General features: G+C 35.5%; 4 protein-coding genes across 4 annotated transcripts in view; all 4 read left to right on the top strand.

The window, feature by feature from the left end:
• Nucleotides 1-19,375, top strand: part of LOC106868788 (UBX domain-containing protein 11) — a 283,501-nt gene that overhangs the window by 212,381 nt on the left and 51,745 nt on the right. The window lies entirely within an intron of this gene.
• On the top strand, nucleotides 3,534-5,952 carry LOC106868795 (uncharacterized). Its single transcript, XM_014914213.3, has one exon. It carries the CDS (start codon nucleotides 3,534-3,536, stop codon nucleotides 4,713-4,715), a length of 1,182 nt encoding a protein of 393 aa, XP_014769699.1. The 3' UTR covers nucleotides 4,716-5,952.
• LOC128250460 (uncharacterized) lies at nucleotides 5,941-9,541 on the top strand. The gene has a single exon (XM_052975536.2). It carries the CDS (start codon nucleotides 7,016-7,018, stop codon nucleotides 8,354-8,356), a length of 1,341 nt encoding a protein of 446 aa, XP_052831496.1. The 5' UTR covers nucleotides 5,941-7,015; the 3' UTR covers nucleotides 8,357-9,541.
• On the top strand, nucleotides 11,233-15,626 carry LOC128247005 (uncharacterized). The gene is made up of 2 exons (XM_089339244.1): nucleotides 11,233-11,325; nucleotides 13,781-15,626. The coding sequence occupies exon 2, from the start codon at nucleotides 14,104-14,106 to the stop codon at nucleotides 15,460-15,462; it is 1,359 nt and encodes a 452-aa protein (XP_089195370.1). The 5' UTR covers nucleotides 11,233-11,325; nucleotides 13,781-14,103; the 3' UTR covers nucleotides 15,463-15,626.

Raw genomic sequence — 19,375 nt, 5'->3', positions numbered from 1 at the left:
TAAGGTGGGTGGGTTTTAAGAATTGTATATCACCAGCCATCCTGTTCCTTAGTTATGTCTATGAGGCTCAGTCTTGAAATTGGTTTTGCACCATTTCTCATGCCCTGTTTCTCTCTTTTCCACAGGCTCAAAACATTAAATGATTGGCATTTCTTTTTAAATCCGTTTTCATTTAAATGCATAACTTGTCCATTCCAGGCAATCTTCTTTCTTGCACAGCACACCTGATTCTCTCTACATTTATACTATATCGTTTACACACTTACATTATGCATCCAGTTAAGCATACTTCGATTCTTTCCAGTCTTCTCAAGGCCTATGTCATACTACCATGCAGCATTGTATTTCTAACACAAGCATCATACAATCTCCGTTTCAGCCTGTGGGAAAAAGCATTTGTTGCTGAAAGAGGTTGTATCTTCCTGAACTTTCTGCAGTCTGTTCTTACTCTGTCAATGATACTTTCATAGCAACCACGTCTGTTTTCAGGGTGCTCATACTACATACTGCTTCAGTGCATCTATCACATACGAAGCTTCTTTTCTCTGCTAGTCTGCCTATGATTCCACTTCATCTCTTGTGTGTCTACAGCTTCCATTGGCAACAGTGTAAGTTTACATTTTAGGCTTCTGCATATTGAGTAAGGCCATTTCCCCGAGGACACCAGGGTCTAATCTTAAGGAAAATTTTATAAGGGTTTAAAGTTTGATTATTTTTACTCAATCAGAAAAGATTTGAAGACTGGCATTTTCTGCATGAAAGCAAAACTTTAAGATGATGAATTTTTATCAAACAAAACGAAAGCAAAACATTACGTCAATGAATGTCCTAAGATACTTTGAAATTTTAATAAGTTTTAATGAATGAAGTCACGAAACGGTTGAACAGCCATGTAAATGATTTAAAAAGGAAAAAAATCCTCAACGAAATTTTTTGACATACTGCAAAAGAAACTACGTTAATATTGGGGTTTAGGGTCAGTCTGACAAGTGGATGACCTGGGGTTAATCAATTGGTAACATTTTTCTAAAATTCCTCTCTGAAAACTTTTTTTGACAAATTATAAAAAAAAAATTAATAAATAAACTTAAAGAAACTCTACGTTAGGCATGTAAACATGAACTGAACTGAAACTACAGCCTAACGTGTTTGAATTTTCGCTTTAAAAGATGTATAGTTTACTGTAAAGCGAAAATTCAAAAACGAAAGTCAGTATATGAGTGCTCGTTAAAGAAAATACACGTAGTAGTTGTGGTAGTGTTAAACAGACAATAGCTTCGCTTGTTACTATACAAACAGGCACCAATGTGTTGGATGCTTTCCAGTCGCTGAAATTATTTGCAAAATTTAAAAGCTATTGAGTTATTATTAATTTAATTAGCATACAAAATTGAAGCAAATACGAAAACAACTGGAACAAAATTTTAAAAAATAGAAAACTGTAGCAGCAATAGAAAAGATCTGGACTCCTTTTGATTTGCAATTTAATTTTCTTCATTATTTATTTCTTGGGGAGAAAATGAGTGCAATTTTTATCATCAGCCTGTAAAACTACATTTTCTGGAGATTTGAACGACTTATAGTGTTTCGTTGAAATTGAACATCAGAACCACTAGAAGCAGATGCAAGAAACAACTACAACATATCGACAACGATCGTTGAAATTGGATTCATTATCCGTGTTACAACTTGTGAATACCCAAAAGCGGTGTCTTTCATCTGTTTAGCATCTCATTCCACTGCTAACATTCTGCCAATGCGCATGATCAACCGGAAGTTGACTTCGACGTTCACTCATCAGATGCCAGCTTTGTATTACGAATTGAATCGCATATGTATATAAGATAATTTATTAGCTTGACGCATAAAGCAGTGAAGAATTAATCATATTTATCTCATATCTTCTAATGAATTTATCTATAATGTTATACATTGTATATACGCAATGGGAGTAATTTCAGCATCCTGACCATCGTCACTGATTTGCTCTTTATAGCTGTGATTCATACGAGGTATTTTTGTTGATTCTTTTCTCATTCAAACGTCGTTTCTACTTTCACAACGCCTCTATTTGATTGATCTGTCATATATTTCGCGACATTCTTGAAAACAATCAGTCTTTGAAACACAAGTCTGCACAGTTAGCACTGACGTAGGGATATAAACAACGTCATATCACTTTTCAGGCCAGAGAACTGTCACCGTCCACTATTGTGTGTTCACCATATTGGGCTGGAACAAAAGTTCGTACCGTTTCTATGCAAAATTCAAAAACAATACATTGATACTTGTGCATTTCTATATTTGACCATGTGTCCCATTTTGTTCCTCTATCTTTCGTCCTTATCGTATCAGCTTGATGAGCATAGCTTCCCTTTGCATCTGTTAGGGTCAGGAACTGTATTAAGTTGTTTTTACAGCCTTCCAAACAACTGCAGTTCTTCCCGTTAATGTAATTTTGTAGATATCGAAATAACGGTTATCCGAAGGTGCTAGATTAGGTGATTATGAAGGATTTGGTAGTTCATCCCCGCCAAACTATATCAATTTCTACCATTTGAAGGGAAATATAAAACTGAGAGTTGTCCTGAATGAAAGCGAACCGTTACCATTAGCCAATTAAGGACCTTTGTCACCGATTTCCTCCTTTAATAAGTCTAATTGACAACAGTAATTGTCAGAATTCAACATCTGATATTAAGGAAGAAGCTCGTCATACATAATTGTACCATCCCACCAGATACACAGCGTCGCTTTTTTTCCAATACTCACTGGCTTTTCTGATTAAGGGGATTCATTTCCTTTTCTCTAGAAGCTTTTTCATTGGTGAAGAATCACTTTTGATCGTTTTTTTCTAAAAGCTGGTGGTTTTTGTTGTGCTCGGGCAGAGAATTGCAGATGGAAATACCGTTAAATTTGTTTCCATTAAATTATTAGGTACCAGAAGTTCACGTATCGAAGTATTCATATGAAAAATGTGAAGTATCTCAGTGATGTCTTGTTTTTGTGTGGTCTTGGTTATTATCAAAGACTGCAGTTCTGCTGGAATGTTCACGGTGTCCCTGATAAAAATTTTCAGGTCTCAGCCAGGCGAACCACGTACAAACAGTCGCTATATATTTTTATATATGCAGGCATCAAACAAGAGTGTACGATGTAGTTTTAATAATTAAAATTTAACTTCAATCGTTGATGTAAATTCTTATACTATTTCTCTACTATTTCAGAAGTAACAGATGGTATTGGTATAGAAGAATTTATTTACTTCAGATTCGTCATCAATATTTCTCATCATTTAAATACTAAAGAATGATGTTATTTCAAATAGAAATGATTGGTGGGATGACTGTGAAATATTTCTTGTGAACTGTGATTATTATATTATTAACAGTGTAACTTTTTCTTTCACTATCTGGAATATGTTCAAGAGTGAGCTTCTGCCATCAACAGATATCAATAAACATGGAATTTGAAGGAAATTTTTAAGTAGAAAATATGAATAAAACATAGCAATTAGTGAGAAAAGAACAGTAATGGAAAATACATTACGTGAGACCCCAATTAAAACAGAGTCTGAAGGCATTGATTTTCCTGATGAGATGCTGAAGGTGATGGAAAAAACATCATACCACTGTGGTATATGTGGTAAATCATATTCTGAGAGAGGAACATTGACTAAACACAAACGTATTCATACGGGAGAGAAACTGTATCAGTGTAATATCTGTGGTAAATCATTCATTTCAAGTAATTACTTAACTATTCATATACGCACTCATACAGGAGAGAAGCCATATCAGTGTGATATCTGTGGTAAATCATTCGCTCACAGTTCTCATTTAAAAGTCCATAAATACATTCATACAGGAGGGCAGCCATGCCATTGTGATATCTGTGGTAAATCTATGTCTTCAAAGAGTAAATTAACAGTACACAAACGCTTTCATACTGGAGAGAAACCATTTCATTGTGATATTTGTGGTAAATCATTCTCTATTAGTAGTCACTTAACTACTCACAAATATATGCATACAGGAGAGAAGCCATATCACTGTGATATCTGTGGTAAATCATTCTCTGTAGGAAGTAACCTAAATACTCACAAACGACTTCATACAGGAGAAAAACCATACCACTGTGACATCTGTGGGAAAACATTATCTGATCAAGGTAACTTAACTAGTCATAAACGTATTCATACAGGTGAGAAACGATACCTCTGTGATATTTGTGGTAAATCATTCTCTGATAGTAGGTCTTTAACTGCACACAAACGCAATCACACTGGAGAAAAGCCATATCACTGTGAAATCTGCGGTAAAGCGTTCAGCACCACACGTCAAGTAACTGTTCACCAACATATTCATACAGGAGACAAGTCATATTCATGCGATATCTGTGGTAAGTCATTTCCTCGTAATGAATCATTATTTGTTCACAAACGCATACACACAGGTGAGAAGCCATACCACTGTGATATCTGTGGTAAATCATTCACAGTATCAACTACTTTGACTACACACAAACGCAGTCATACAGGAGAGAAACCATATCACTGTGATACCTGTGGTAAATCATTCACTACAACAAGTTACCTAACTAAGCACAAACTCATTCACACGCGAGATACGCCATATCATTGTGATATCTGTGGTAAATCATTTTCTCAAAAACGTCACTTCACTGCCCATGCATCTACTCATACAGGTAAATAACTGTGTCAATGTATATGGTGCTGTAAAAAATACGTAACCATAAATGTATTCACAGAGGGAGTTAGAGCTATCTTTCTAGACTATATAGTTCATGTAACTACATTTAATATCTACATTCATGAAATGACTTCCCTGTTTGATTATGATAAAGGTATTGTTTCAGAAAATAGTCATATGTATATTGTAGCTAACATACATGTCCCGGGAGATGACAATATACAATAAATTTATTGGATATTGTGTAAGTAACTGAGAAATGAATTCTTATAAATCATGAATAACATCACTGTACAGTTCAATTAGAAATAGAATTATGAACAATAAAAGAAAATTATACCACATTGGGATGTAAGTATGATGTCTTATATAGAATCTTTGTCTTTTATGCAATTAATCATGTCAACATGTAAATGAGATGTTGGATGATGATGATGATTATTTCAGCAAAATAATAATTATGAATATTCAACAAAGAACTGAAACACATGAATCTAGGATAAAAGTGTTGGAATAAAATATTAGTGTCCTGTGTTGATGTAGGGAGATTTGGTTACTATTTCTTGCATATTGTTTCTCATTGTGGTCCATCATTTATTGTGAGCTAAGAATTGTCTGTCAGCTGTTTGTCATGTATCAACACATGCACACAGAGGAAGGAAATGTATATTTCTAAATTTTTTTTCTATATAACTAATGAAAAGCAAAATCAGATTCAGTTGTAAAACTTACATCAATATACCAAATTTGAAAAGTTTTTATTTTAAAATTTCAAAAGCCGTGATAGCAACAGAAAAGACTTAGAAACTTTTTCTGTCTGATAAAATAATGCAATGTAAACTAAAAAGGAAAATGCCTCACTGAAAGTTTTTTGTATAAAATAAATAAAGAAACTGAATTTTAGTTCAGTTCATGTAAATAATTTATACATTTTGGGGATCTAGTTTTTTTTTTCATTTGCAAAATTTGCATTTTTTAAAAGATAGTAAAAAATCTGAAAATCAGCTATAATAAAGTTTTCCAGTGTAATTGCTATGAAGGTATGATGTTTTGGAGGGAAAAGTTTCAGAGGTTTAAAAAAAACAGGGTATCTATAGCCAATAGTGAGACAGAAATTTTCTGTTTAGCGAAGCAGTGTCAACTTTAAGGTGAAATTTATAGTTTATCGTCTGCGAAATGACCTCTTCATTCCAGGTTTCTAAATAAATAGAAATACCTAATTAAATCAACATGTATAATCTTATAGCTTCTTTTTCTCTTCATTGATTGTATGTTTTTATTATTTTTAAAATTTATATTAATATATTTGTCTGCATGTGTTTACTTTATGCATATTTCAGTATTATGTATACCCGTCCTGTATTTGTGTACATTATTAATATATAAGTGCGTACGTGTGTGTCCGTGAAAAAGAGGCGTCTGTCTCCAAAACTTGAAAGTTGAGTAAAGTTTTCATGTTAGGATTTGTAAACTACGGTAAGAATAATACTGGTCAACAAAGAATTTGTCCCCCCAAAATAATACCTGTTTTTGCATACAGAATTCAAAAATAATGTCAAATTATCTGTATTAAGTTCATAAATTCCATTCACCTTCATAATGCCAAGAAAATTTATAAACGTCGCAAACTACTTTTGCTATATACGTAAAATATCATGACAATTGACAAAAACATCTATAACAAAATTCTAATTGATAAATATAGATTTTTATTAAAACAAAAACTACGTGGGTGAAGTAATTCTCGTGGTGTGCAAAATCAACACGTGGGTGAAACAACGCAACTTGCGGTTGTCATGGTAACAAGCTGTTAATGCCTCGCTGTCTGCTGATTGGCTAAAATTACCCAAATTTCCCAACTTTGATTACAAATAACATCAGATTTTTTAATTTACGAGATAAAATAATTGGTTGGTCGTAATCAAAATTCAGAATTGCATTGATACACCATAATTTGAAGCAAAATAAAAGGTGGCTCATTTTGCGAACGAGAAAGACTAGATCCATGTTTTTGAAGTGAAAGTTCAGTATGTTAGTGCTTGTTAAAGAAAATATCCGTTGTGGTACTATTAAGCAGACAATAGCTTCACTTGAGAAAAATGAGTGCGATTTTCGTCATCAGTATGCAAAGTTACATTTTCTGAAGATTTGAATGACTTATAGTGTTTGGTTGAAATTTAACATCAGAACCACTAGAAGCAGATGCAAGAAACAACTACAACATATCGACTACGATCGTTGAAGTTGGATTCATTATCCGTGTTACAACTTGCGAACACCCAAAAGCGGTGTCTTGGGCATTCATGTGTTATTTCGTCTGTTTAGCATCCCATTCTGCCAATGCGCATGATCACCCGGAAGTTGACTTCGACGTTCACCCATCAGATGACATCTTTATATTTAAAACAGAGTCTGAAAGCATTGATTTTCCTGATGAGATGCCGAAGGTGATGGAAAAAACATCATACCAGTGTGGCATATGTGGTAAATCATATTCTGAAAAAGGAACATTGACTAAACACAAACGTATTCATACGGGAGAGAAACCATACCACTGTAATATCTGTGGTAAATCATTTGCTAGAAGTAATGACTTAACAATACACAAACGTATTCATACTGGTGAGAAACCATATCACTGTGATATCTGTGGTAAATCATTTGCTCACAGTTCTCATTTAAGTGTCCATAAATACATTCATACAGGAGGGCAGCCATACCATTGTGATATCTGTGGTAAATCATTCACTGCAAAGAGTAAATTAACAGTACACAAACGCTTTCACACTGGGGAGAAGCCATTTCAATGTGATATTTGTGGTAAATCATTTTCTATAAGGAGTCATTTAACAACTCACAAATATATTCATACAGGAGTGAAACCATATCACTGTGATATCTGTGGTAAATCTTTCTCTGCAAATAGCCAATTAACTATACACAAACGCATTCATACAGGAGAAAAGCCGTATCACTGTGATATCTGTGGCAAACCATTGTCTGACCCCCGTAACTTAGCTAGTCACAAACGTATTCATACTGGAGAGAAACGATATCTCTGTGATACTTGTGGTAAATCATTTTCTCACAGTGGACAATTAACTGCTCACAAATGCATTCATACCGGAGAAAAGCCATATCCCTGTGAAATCTGTGGTAAATCATACTCTGTCAAAAGTGAATTAATAGTTCACAAACGCATTCATACAGGAGACAAACCTTATTCCTGTGACATCTGTGGCAAGTCATTTCCTCGTAGAGACACGTTACCTATCCACAAGCGCACTCATACAGGTGAGAAGCCATATCACTGTGATATCTGTGGTAAATCATTCACAATATTAAGTAATTTAACTATCCACAAACGCAGTCATACAGGGGAGAAGCCATACTGTTGCGATATCTGTGGTAAATCATATACTACATCAAGTGGTTTAACTACACACAAACACATTCACACAGGAGTGAAACCATATGCTTGTGATATCTGTGGTAAATCATTTACTGTTACAAGTACCTTAACTAAACATAAACGTATTCACACAGGAGAGAAACCATATCATTGTGATGTTTGTGGTAAATCCTTCACTTCTACAAGTAGCTTAACGAAACACAAACGCATTCACACACGAGATATGCCATAGCACTGTAATATCTGTCGTTCATCATTTTCTCAGAAACGTCACTTAATGGCACATGTATCTATTCATTCAGAAGAATAACTGTGTCAGTGTATGAAGAAATACTGAACTTTAAATGTATTCACAGAGGAAGGTAGAACTATCTTTCAAAACTATATTTTATATAACAACTAATATCTACATTCATTAGATAACTTACCACTTTTGTTACAAAAAATACTTGGTACATGTTGCTGCTGACATTTTTCCTGCGGAAAGACAAGGTACAGTTTATTGGACATTCTGGGCAAATAACTAAGAAATGTATTCTCATAAATTGTGATTGTTGATGCCTCCTCCTATGTTTACCATTTGCTGCCTTCACCTCTATCACCATCTGTCGTTCCTTTTTCTCATTCTTGCATGCTGAACTAAACATTCATTATACCAGTTCTCTTATATTCATCTTCCTATAGTTTGAGTGTTTGACCTGACAGTGCTTCCACCACCTGCTCTCTTTTCCAACTGGTGTAATGATGTATCAGTCCTACAGCAAGACTCATGTTCCTGTCAATCTATTATACTTTAACCTCTGAACAGCTGCATAAAGCTACCTCCTTCAATACTGTATCTTAGTCCGTTGAGGGCTTTTGTAAATATGTGATGTCACTAATGCTGGTACCATGTGAAAAGGAACCCAGTACACTCTGTAAAATGATTGGTGCTAGAAAGGGCATCCAACTGTAGAAACTATGCCAGAGTTTGGCGCAGACCTCTCACTTGTCAATTTATTTCAACATGGAAAATTGCTGTTAATTGATGATGAGTACTTCAGCAAAATAACAGATGTAATGAGTATTTAACAAAGAATTGAAATACATGTATCTGGAGAAATTGTTGGAGGGGAAAACATTAGATGTTGATGTAGGGAGGTTTGGCTGCTATTCCTAACAACTTTATCGATGCCTGTGTCTTGCTGTTTGGTATATCTATTAGGCATGCATCTCAGCATGGTCACAGTCTAATGACTGAAACAAGTAGAAGTTTAAAGTTTCATGGAAGGGTGGTGAGGAAGGAACAAACTTTGAAAAACAAGGATTTTTAATCTTTTTTTTTTTTTTATCAGAACCAAGATCTCCATAATTTGAAGCATGTTATTTTAAAATACATAAAAATTGTGAGCAGGAGGTGAAAGTAAAAATTTCAAAATGCTTTGTTTTATTTATTGGTGTATTTGGAAGTTTTACTGTTGAAAATAATAATCATAACTGCAATTTCAGAAAATAACAAAAGACGAAGACAGGTGGTGTATATAATTCTTTATTGTAGTAAAGTTAACTTACAGCTGGTATGATCATTATAGGTTTACTTAATCAGCCTATTGATTGGTTGGGAACACCTGAACAGCCCAGAGTATTAATGTTAATTTTGTCAGTCATCTCTGATTATAACCAAGCAGAACACAGAAGGAATGGTACAAGCATGGGGATGAGGGGAGCAAAAAGAGGCAATAAGTATAAGGTAAGTGGAAGAGATAAAGAGGAAATGGGAAGAGAGGTGACGATTTGGAAAACAAGAACTAAAGAGAAGAGAAGAAAAGAAAGAAATAGAGGATGGCTGAAATTAAGAACAAGGACTCATGAAAAAGTGTTTGAAATTGAGTCAACACACAAAATTATTTACTTTGTCTTAAGGTTAAATACTGTCCAGATATTGTGTTGAAATTTGATATAGGCCCCTTACTCTCATGGTCAACTTAAATCTTTAATATAGGGTCACACTAGGTGTGAATTGTATTGGAAAAAAATGAATGAAAAATCAGCAGTAAACTATATCACGATCGAAAGGTAGAAAAAGCTCTAGTCAGAGTCCGTATTAAATAGAGATGGAGAGGAAAAATAGGAATAGAATAAAATGAAATATATTTTAAAAATTAGGTAAAATTGAAGGGCAAATATAATTTCTAATTAAGTTATAAGAACGAGAATTAAAACTTAAAAAATTAAAATACATTATTTATATATATGTGTGTGTGCCTGTGTTGCTCAAATGTACAGAAAACAAAAGACAAAGACAGGCGAGTGAACAAAAAGCAGGTGTATTAGCTTGCCGCTTGGGGAGAGTCGGAAAACCTTTGATGTTTTGATCCTATACTCTTCAACAAAGGGATGAATGGGAAAAGTGTGTTGGGATTAGCATATATGTATATATAATAATAATTGTAATCAACCTGGTAATACATGAAGGAGCCATACCCAATGACTGGTATAGTAGCACCATAGTCAACTGCTACAAAGGTAAATGTGATGCATTAGATAGGAAAAATTATCATGGAGAGGGACATAGCCCAACTAATTAGGGAGAGATTTAGTTCAAATTGAGATACAGTGTGGATTTGTGCCAGGGAGAAGCACCACTGATGCTATAGTTCTGGTGAGATAGCTGCAGGAGAAATTCCTAGCCAAAGATAGACCTCTGTACTTGGTTTTCGTTGACATGGAGAAAGACTTTGACAGAGTCCTTCAATCTGGTGGTCACTGCAGACACTAAGGATAGATGAGTGGATGGTGAGAGCTGTACAAGCCATGTACAGGGATGCTGTCAGTAAGGTGAGAGTTGGCAACAAGTATAGTGAAGAATTCTCTGTAAAAGTAGGGGTTCGCCAAGGATCAGTACTGCATTAGCACACTTCGATCTACACATAATTTTTCTTTTTTTTTACTCCAGCCGCAGCTTGAAATTTTTTTTTTTTTTGGCGGTTCAACAAGTTTGTCTGTTGTCGGCATACTTAACATTTCACATTTTTTTTTTCCTCCACAGAGGAAGTATTCATTTTAAACAAAAATTAACTAAAATGGGCAACTCACCCCCCCCCCCCATCACTGAGGGGAATAAAAGTTCGCACCGTCTGCCACACGCAGAACAACACAACGCGCATATTCAACCGGAAGTGGAATCCGGCCTTCGGCTACAAACGTTACCACTGTTCTGCGGTGAGTTTTTGACCCATTGAAATTTTTCTAATTTATTTGTTTGATGCATAAGCTAACAAGTCATATTTATCTCATGTGCTATAATATATTTATATTCAATATTGTAACACACACACACACACACGCATATATATATAATTATGACAGAAAAGGGAAATAATGAAAGCTTCTAACAATGCAGACAGTTTTACAAAAAATGTTTCTATTTCGGGCGCAAAAGTATATCTTTAAAAGAAAGCAATCCAAGATATGTATACACACAGTAATTTTCTCCAATAGCACGACCACCATTCCTAGTTCCTAAAAAAGCTGTGATTCATACGAGGTATACTTATTGGGTTTTTTCTCATTGAAACATCGTCTCTACTTTCATCACTGTAATGTGTCTTACATGATAATCTGTTATAAAACGTGTTACTTTAAAACAAACTGACTTCTTTGTCAAACAGGATTGACCTATGACTAAACAACCACAGATTGCTTTTTCTGGACATAGGGGCTAATGTTATCGTCCTTTGGTGTGTAGTTAGGACAGTATGAGGGTGGAACTGTAATCTGTGACTTAATCTAGATCTGTCGTTATCGTGTTGATTTCTTATAGTTACTGTCAGTTATGGGCCTTGATAAGGCTTTCTCGAATTTTACTGCAGTTCCCTTGATATGTATACACACACACACACACCCAGTAGTCCCCCGGTATTTGCAGGGGTTACGTTTCTACAACACCCGTGAATAATGAAAAACAGCGAATATGGGACGCGGTCCATAAAAATGCCTATAAATGTGAAAATATAACGTAATTTATATACTTTTGTTTGTTTCAGTCGTTTGACTGCGGTCATGCCTGAGCACCACCTTTAGTCGAGCGAATCGACCCCAGGACTTATTTTGGAAAGACTTCCGCCCCCCCCCCTTTATTTAGTGGGGACGGGCAGAAGTCTTGCACTTATTTTTTGTAAGCCTAGTAGCTATTTTGCCGAACCGCTAAGTTTCGGGGACGTCAACACACCAGTATCGGTTAGCAAGCGATGTAGTATATAGTGCTTTCGTTGACATCATAACAGCAACCTATAACTTTTACCTGACGAACTGTCCAACCCATGCCAGCATGGAAAACGGACGTTAAACGACGATGATGCGAATGGCAAACCGTGAATAAGTGGGGGTACACACACATACAAACAAGGACCTTGTTTCAGGAACGGGGAACAAACCATCTTTTGTCTTCCCTACAGAGCTAATGGAATTCTTACATGTCTCTCTACGGGCCAATGTGCATGTTGTAGTTCCATTACTTCAACCCCTTGAATGATTGAATAAATCTTTTCTAAGTATCACTGTCAGTCTAGGTGGCATGTTGCGTAGTGCCTCACACTGGTGCACGGGGAGCTAAAAAATCTATGCAGCGAAGAAAAATTTCAGGCAACAAAAGTGAAGAAAAATTTCGGGCAACAAAAAGTTCTTAAAAGATACCTGGAAGGAAATGTGTTAAAATATCAACACTGTACTGTTTTTGATCATTACAGAGTGCAGTATTTGCAGGTAGTGCATACTGCAATAGCATGTTTGAAAGATTTTTTTTCTTCAGGTTTTAGAAGATTATGAAAAACTGAGCTACATTTTACTCAATGGAAATTTTTGTACTGAAATGATCATGCAGTATTCAGAGTTTGATGAATTTTCTTTAAGGAACAATATATCATTTTATAGAAACCATCATAGTGGACCATCTCTTGAGGATCGTCATAAATATTCTGTGAAATGCAACCAGAAGTCCATCATATGTTTACAAATGTTGAGTGATTGCTCAGGTTACTTTGAGTGTTTCCAACCAGTTTTTTGTGAAGCTGAAAGATTTTTTAGTACTCTGCAGAGTCTCAAAATTTGGCTGTCATCAACCACGATTCAGTAATGGTTGAATCATATTCTAATATGCCACATTCATAGAGATGTTTTGAAAAAAAAAAAAAAAAGATTAGTTGTGAAGAAGTTGCTAAATTATTTATTGACAGCAATGATACAAAATATAATAAAAGTTCTAAAAGACCATATTTTTTTCATATCTGAACTTCATTTGAATATATAAAATTTAATTAACATAAAATTTTACTCATGTGACTGGGTCTGGGAAAGGCATCATAAGCAATATTAACATGCTCCTTTAAAAATAACAAATGTTGGTTTGTACCCCTCACATTTTTAAGGCAAATGAGAGACCTATATATATATTAGATGTGTGTGTGTGAGAGAAAGTCAAAATATGATGCCATAGTTTGTTGTTTTACACAAGGTTGTACAATGCAATTTCAATAATCAGTTGAAATTTAATATTCACTTGTTAACTTCAATGTTTATATTTACAGTTTATTAATGTAGAAACGTAGTAAATTTTCCACTATTCAATCTCTGCCTTTAAGTATCTCCTGTCTCTTATACTGTTTCTGTATTGTTTCAGAAGTAACAGATGACGTTGGTATAAAAGCATTTCTTACTTCAGAACGCATCCTCAATATCTATCACCTATAAAGAAAGACGCTATTCTAAATGAAATTTGTGTGATATATTTCTTATAAATTGAGGTTATTATATTATCAGCATTCTAAATTTTTCTACTTCACTGTCTGGAATATGTTTGAGTATGATTCGCATTCTGATTAAACACGGATAATTTTCCAGAGGATTTCTATCATCCTCAGATATCAAGTAAGAGCGAAGTTGAAGGAGATTTCTTTAAAGGAATAAGGTTAAAATATACGAATTGGTGAGAGAAGAACAATTATGGAAAATACATTGAGTGAGACACCAATTACAATTAAGACAGAGATTGAAAGCATTGACATTTCTGATGGGATGTTGAATGAGATGAGAAAAACTTCAAACAACTGTGACATCTGTGGTAAATCATTTTCTCTAAAGAAATCTTTAACTCCTCACAAACGTATTCATACAGGAGAGAAACCATATCAGTGTAATATCTGTGGTAAATCATTCATTTCAAGTAGTTACTTAACTACTCATATACGAACACATACAGGAGAGAGGCCTTATCACTGTGATATTTGTGGTAAATCATTTGCTCGAAGTCATCAGTTGACTGTCCATAAATACATTCATACAGGAGGGCAACCGTACCATTGTAATATCTGTGGTAAATCAATGTCTTCGATTAGTAAATTAACAGTACACAAACGCTTTCATACTGGAGAGAAACCATTTCATTGTGGTAAATCATTCTCTATTAGTAGTCACTTAACTACTCACAAATATATTCATACAGGAGTGAAACCATATCACTGTGATATCTGTGGTAAATCATTCTCTGTAGGAAGTAACCTAAATACTCACAAACGACTTCATACAGGAGAAAAGCCATACCACTGTGATATCTGTGGGAAAACATTATCTGATCAAGGCAACTTAACTAGTCACAAACGTATTCATACAGGAGAGAAACGATACCTCTGTGATGTCTGTGGTAAATCATTTTCTCACAGTGGACAATTAACTGCTCACAAATGCATTCACACAAGAGACAAGTCACATATATGTGATATCTGTGGTAAATCATTCTCTATTAGTAGTCACTTAACTACTCACAAATATATTCATACAGGGGTGAAGCCATATCACTGTGATATCTGTGGAAAATCATTCTCTGTTGGAAGTGAATTAACAGTTCACAAACGCATTCATACAGGTGACAAGCCATACTCTTGTGATATGTGTGGCAAGTCATTTTCCCGTCAAAATGTATTACCTGCTCACAAACGAATTCATACAGGTGAGAAGCCATATCACTGTGATATCTGTGGTAAATCATTCACAATATCAAATAACTTAACTATACACAAACGCAGTCATACAGGAGAGAAACCTTATCAGTGCAATACTTGTGGTAAATCATTCACTACAACAAGTAGCTTAACTGTACATAAATATATTCACACAGGACAAAAACCATATGCTTGTGATGTCTGTGGTAAATCATTCACTGTAAAAAGTAATCTAACTTCACATAAACACATTCACACAAGAAAGAAACCATATCACTGTGATATTTGTGGTAAGTCATTTACTACAACAAATAAATTAACTAAGCACAAGCACTTTCATATGGGAGAAAAACCCTATCACTAATATTTGTAATACATCATTTTGTCAGAAACATCACTTAATGGCACAAGTGTCTATTCATTCAGAAGAATAACTATCAATATATGCAAAAGTACCTAACCATAAATGTATTCAGAGAGGAAGGTAACCAGGACTATCTTTCAAAATTATATTTTATATAACCACAACTAATATCTACATTCACTTTGATAATTTGACTAGAAAGATTTTGGAGAAAATTCCTCATATATATTGGAGCTGATACATTTTCTGAGAGAAGACAAGATGCCATTTGTACATTGTGGGTAAATAACTGAGAAATGTAATTTCATTGACCATAATTGACTGCATTCACTCTATTCCCATCTGCTACTCTTTTTTTATCACATACATGCAAACTTACCTAGTCACTCACCTTGTGCAGTGAACTGTACCATAATGTTATTCACCTTTCTGTAACTTGAGTTGTTTGTCCTGACAGAGCTTCACTATTTCCTCTCTTTTATCGGAAGTAATGAATAATCAACAAAGACATGAATCTGGAGAAAATACTGGTGGTGAGTGTAAAATTAGAAGTTATTTTAGGGAGATTTGGTTTCTATTTCTAGCATACTGCACTTCACTGAGTTTCATCTGCTAGCTTTTGGGCATGCATCCACACAACTGTGAGCAAAAGATGTGTTTCAAAAAAAAGTAGCAAAAAGGATGGCAAGCCACTGCTTAATGCAAGGGACTATGAAGAGGGAGAAATGAAGATGAAAGGAGTGAATTTACTTTATACTTGAAAAGGTTCAAGTCATAAGAAGGAGGAAAACGGTTCCAAAGTTTGACAGTTTGAGGTAAAAAGCTATGGCCATGGAAAAAACCTCCTTATCTTTGGAAGCACAACACCATTTGCATGAATGCACTGTGAGTTTTGAATCAGACGAGATGGCACAGTGATCTAGAACTAAGAGAGAAAGTTCATCAGAAGACTTTCTCTGGCAATAACAACAGAAAAGACTAACTCTGGCAATGTGACAAGAGAGGGATCAATCAAATTAGAGACTTGCTTGAGGAGATCCAAGTGGTAAGATGGTGCACCTGCCCGAATATGACAATATTATTCCATACAGAGATGAATTGTGAGCTTGCAAAGATACAACATAGCTTTGGATGTGAGGTAATTCTTTGATCTACACAATAAGTCAACCTTATCGGAATCACACCTACCAAGTGACTATGTATGAATCTTAAGCAAAATCAAGTTTGTGTATGTGTGTATATATATATATAAATATATATATTATATACATACACATACCATTACCAGTGTCTTAACATCTACATTCCTATGTATATTGAGGCAGGTTTTCTATGGCCAGATGCCCCTCTTGTTGCTAACATCTATTTGCAAGCAAGGCAATATTTCTCCATGACCAGACATAGCTTTGCAGAACATTGGAAATGAATGACACTACAATCAGGTGATATGAAGACATGGAAACGTGTGTGTGTATATATATATATATAGACGGTGTGCTGGTAGGATCATTAGCGTGTCAGTCAGGATACTTAGCACCATTTCTTCCAGCTCTTTACATTCTGTATTCAAATCTCGATGAGGTCAACTTTGCCATTCATCCCATTGGGGTCAGTGAAATAAAGCAAAAGTCAAGTATTGTGGTCATTGTAATCAATTTGCTCCTTCCCCTCAAATTTGCTGACCTGGAACTCTGAAATGGACCAGCATCATTTTCCAGGGAATGTTGTGAACACATAGAATGAGGGTTATTAGTTTTATGAGTTTTAGGGCTCAAGAAAAAAAATATGTAACATACCATCATCATTGTCATTTAATGTCAATGTGCCATGTCGACACTGATTAAACAGTTTGACAGGATTTGATGGACACAGTGTCTACTTTGACATCATTCCTACAACTGGGTGCCCTTCCTAATGCCAACGTTTACAACATGTACTGCTTTTTCCATGTCACTAGCATTATTGAGATTGCCATGCAACTTACAACACTATGAACCCTGAGAGAGGAGGGGTCAGCCTTGTGGACAGTTCATCAGAGTCTATACAAAGATAAAATTTAACTTTCTACCTCATGGATGTGAGGAAATGCTAGGATGAGATTTAATAGCTAACGTATAAAAATGTTAATGAGGACGGGTTATCTCCACTGCATGAGAGGCTAAAATACCGTTCCAGACTCGTAATAGCCTAACTAGCAAACAGGAAGATCCAATTTTCCAGTAGGTAGTGCTTGGAATGGACACATTTAAGGAAAATTTCTTTACAGCTATTTAACACGCCAAGTCTAGCATAGTCCTTAAGAATTTTGGTTCTCTCCATAATGCAGATTTTGCAATGGCCACTCCCACTGATATATGAACCTAGATGTTCTATTATTTTCCACCTGATATCGCATGGGGTCCCTTGATCTTTGTGGTGCCACACATGGATGGCCAGAAACATGACAAAAGGCCTTTCTAAGACTCTAAAGAATGACTGGTGGTTGTGGAAGTCTCGCTTGAAAGCTGTACTGGCTGATCCGATATATTTACAAACTTGGGAGTTGGCTATATTCGCACTCCTGCAATGATCAGATGGTATTCTCTCTGTGCTTATCGTTTCTGGTCATATAGTTGGCAAGGATGCTGCCGGTGTTAGTGTGTGTGCCATCCTATAACATAAACACTGAAGACATTGGAAATGCATTAAATTTTTACACACATATAATTTTTGTATAAATACAAGTTTAACTTTTTAACATAAGAGAGAAATAGTTTTACTATGTACCAATATATATATATATGTGTGTGTGTGTATGTGAAAATAAAAATACATAGATATGTTTTTGTATTATAGTTTTACTGAAAATATTTTGGTATATGTAGTTACAAGGTAAGTTTGAGTATAGTTGTTGGTTGGATAGGAAATCCGACCAATGGTAGCCCATAATCCTGCTCAGTATCCTGGTACCAAAGGAGTTCAGGCAGCCTCTAAGTCCTCTTGATAAGTCTCACAATTGTAGAGGAAGGCAAGGAAGATCAGAGACCGGAAGACTTGAACCTCTCTTGTTCAGATATTGGCAGAGCCAATCATCCTTGTCCATTGAATTCACAACTGCAGTCTTTTACAAACTTTGTACTCACAGTTAATGCTACTGAGATAAGTGGTTCAGTAACTTCCACATTCTCACCTACAGTAGAGAGACATGATAGAGTCCTCAGGAAACCAACAAAGTTTGGATCTTTGTTCTGACCTAAGAAACTCCAAGGGCCAGTGCTTCCACTCCATCACTTAGTGAAAGGAGAGTACTCCTTAAGACATCCAGAGATTCAGCCAGAATAACCGCATCATCACCAATCTTGGTTTTACGAATGGGCACTCCACAACTGAATCGAGCCAACATACAGCCAATTATCCAGTCCATGCAGGCATTGAACAGAGTGAAAGACAAAACACATCCCTCATGAATGCACCTGGACTTTGCATTGCTGGTGCCAGCTAACCAATATTCTGAGCGGCATTGGTAGACTTAGTATTCCAATATTTATCATGTGGCAAAGGAAATCAACTATCTGCTTGTAGATGGGCACAGGAGGGTCCTACAGAGCTGCAGGATTTTTCAGAATGCTAGCTTCATGTGCACTAACCATAGGTTTGTTGTAGCTGAGTTGAGAAAAGGACTGAAGTCTTAGAGGCTCAAGACAGCCAGTCTCAGATTGAATGTCACCAAACTCAAAGACAACAGTGTAAGCAAGAGTGATTTACAGCAGCTTGATGCTGGTCCCTTGGTTGGACTTGTGGGAAACGTATAGGGAGACTTGGCTGTCAACTGCTAGGGAGTGTATTGGATTCCAAAAACGGCCAGGAAACATTTTTGATGGAGTACAGCTGCAAGGCAAGGCTAAGTGGGCTCCTAGATGATTTGCTTCTGTGG

The sequence above is a fragment of the Octopus bimaculoides genome, chromosome 21 (assembly GCF_046866305.1).
Source record: "Octopus bimaculoides isolate indiv1 chromosome 21, ASM4686630v1, whole genome shotgun sequence".
Lineage (NCBI taxonomy): Eukaryota > Metazoa > Mollusca > Cephalopoda > Octopoda > Octopodidae > Octopus > Octopus bimaculoides.
Note: the sequence above shows the minus strand (reverse complement) of the source record. Positions and strands in the feature narration are given on the sequence as shown.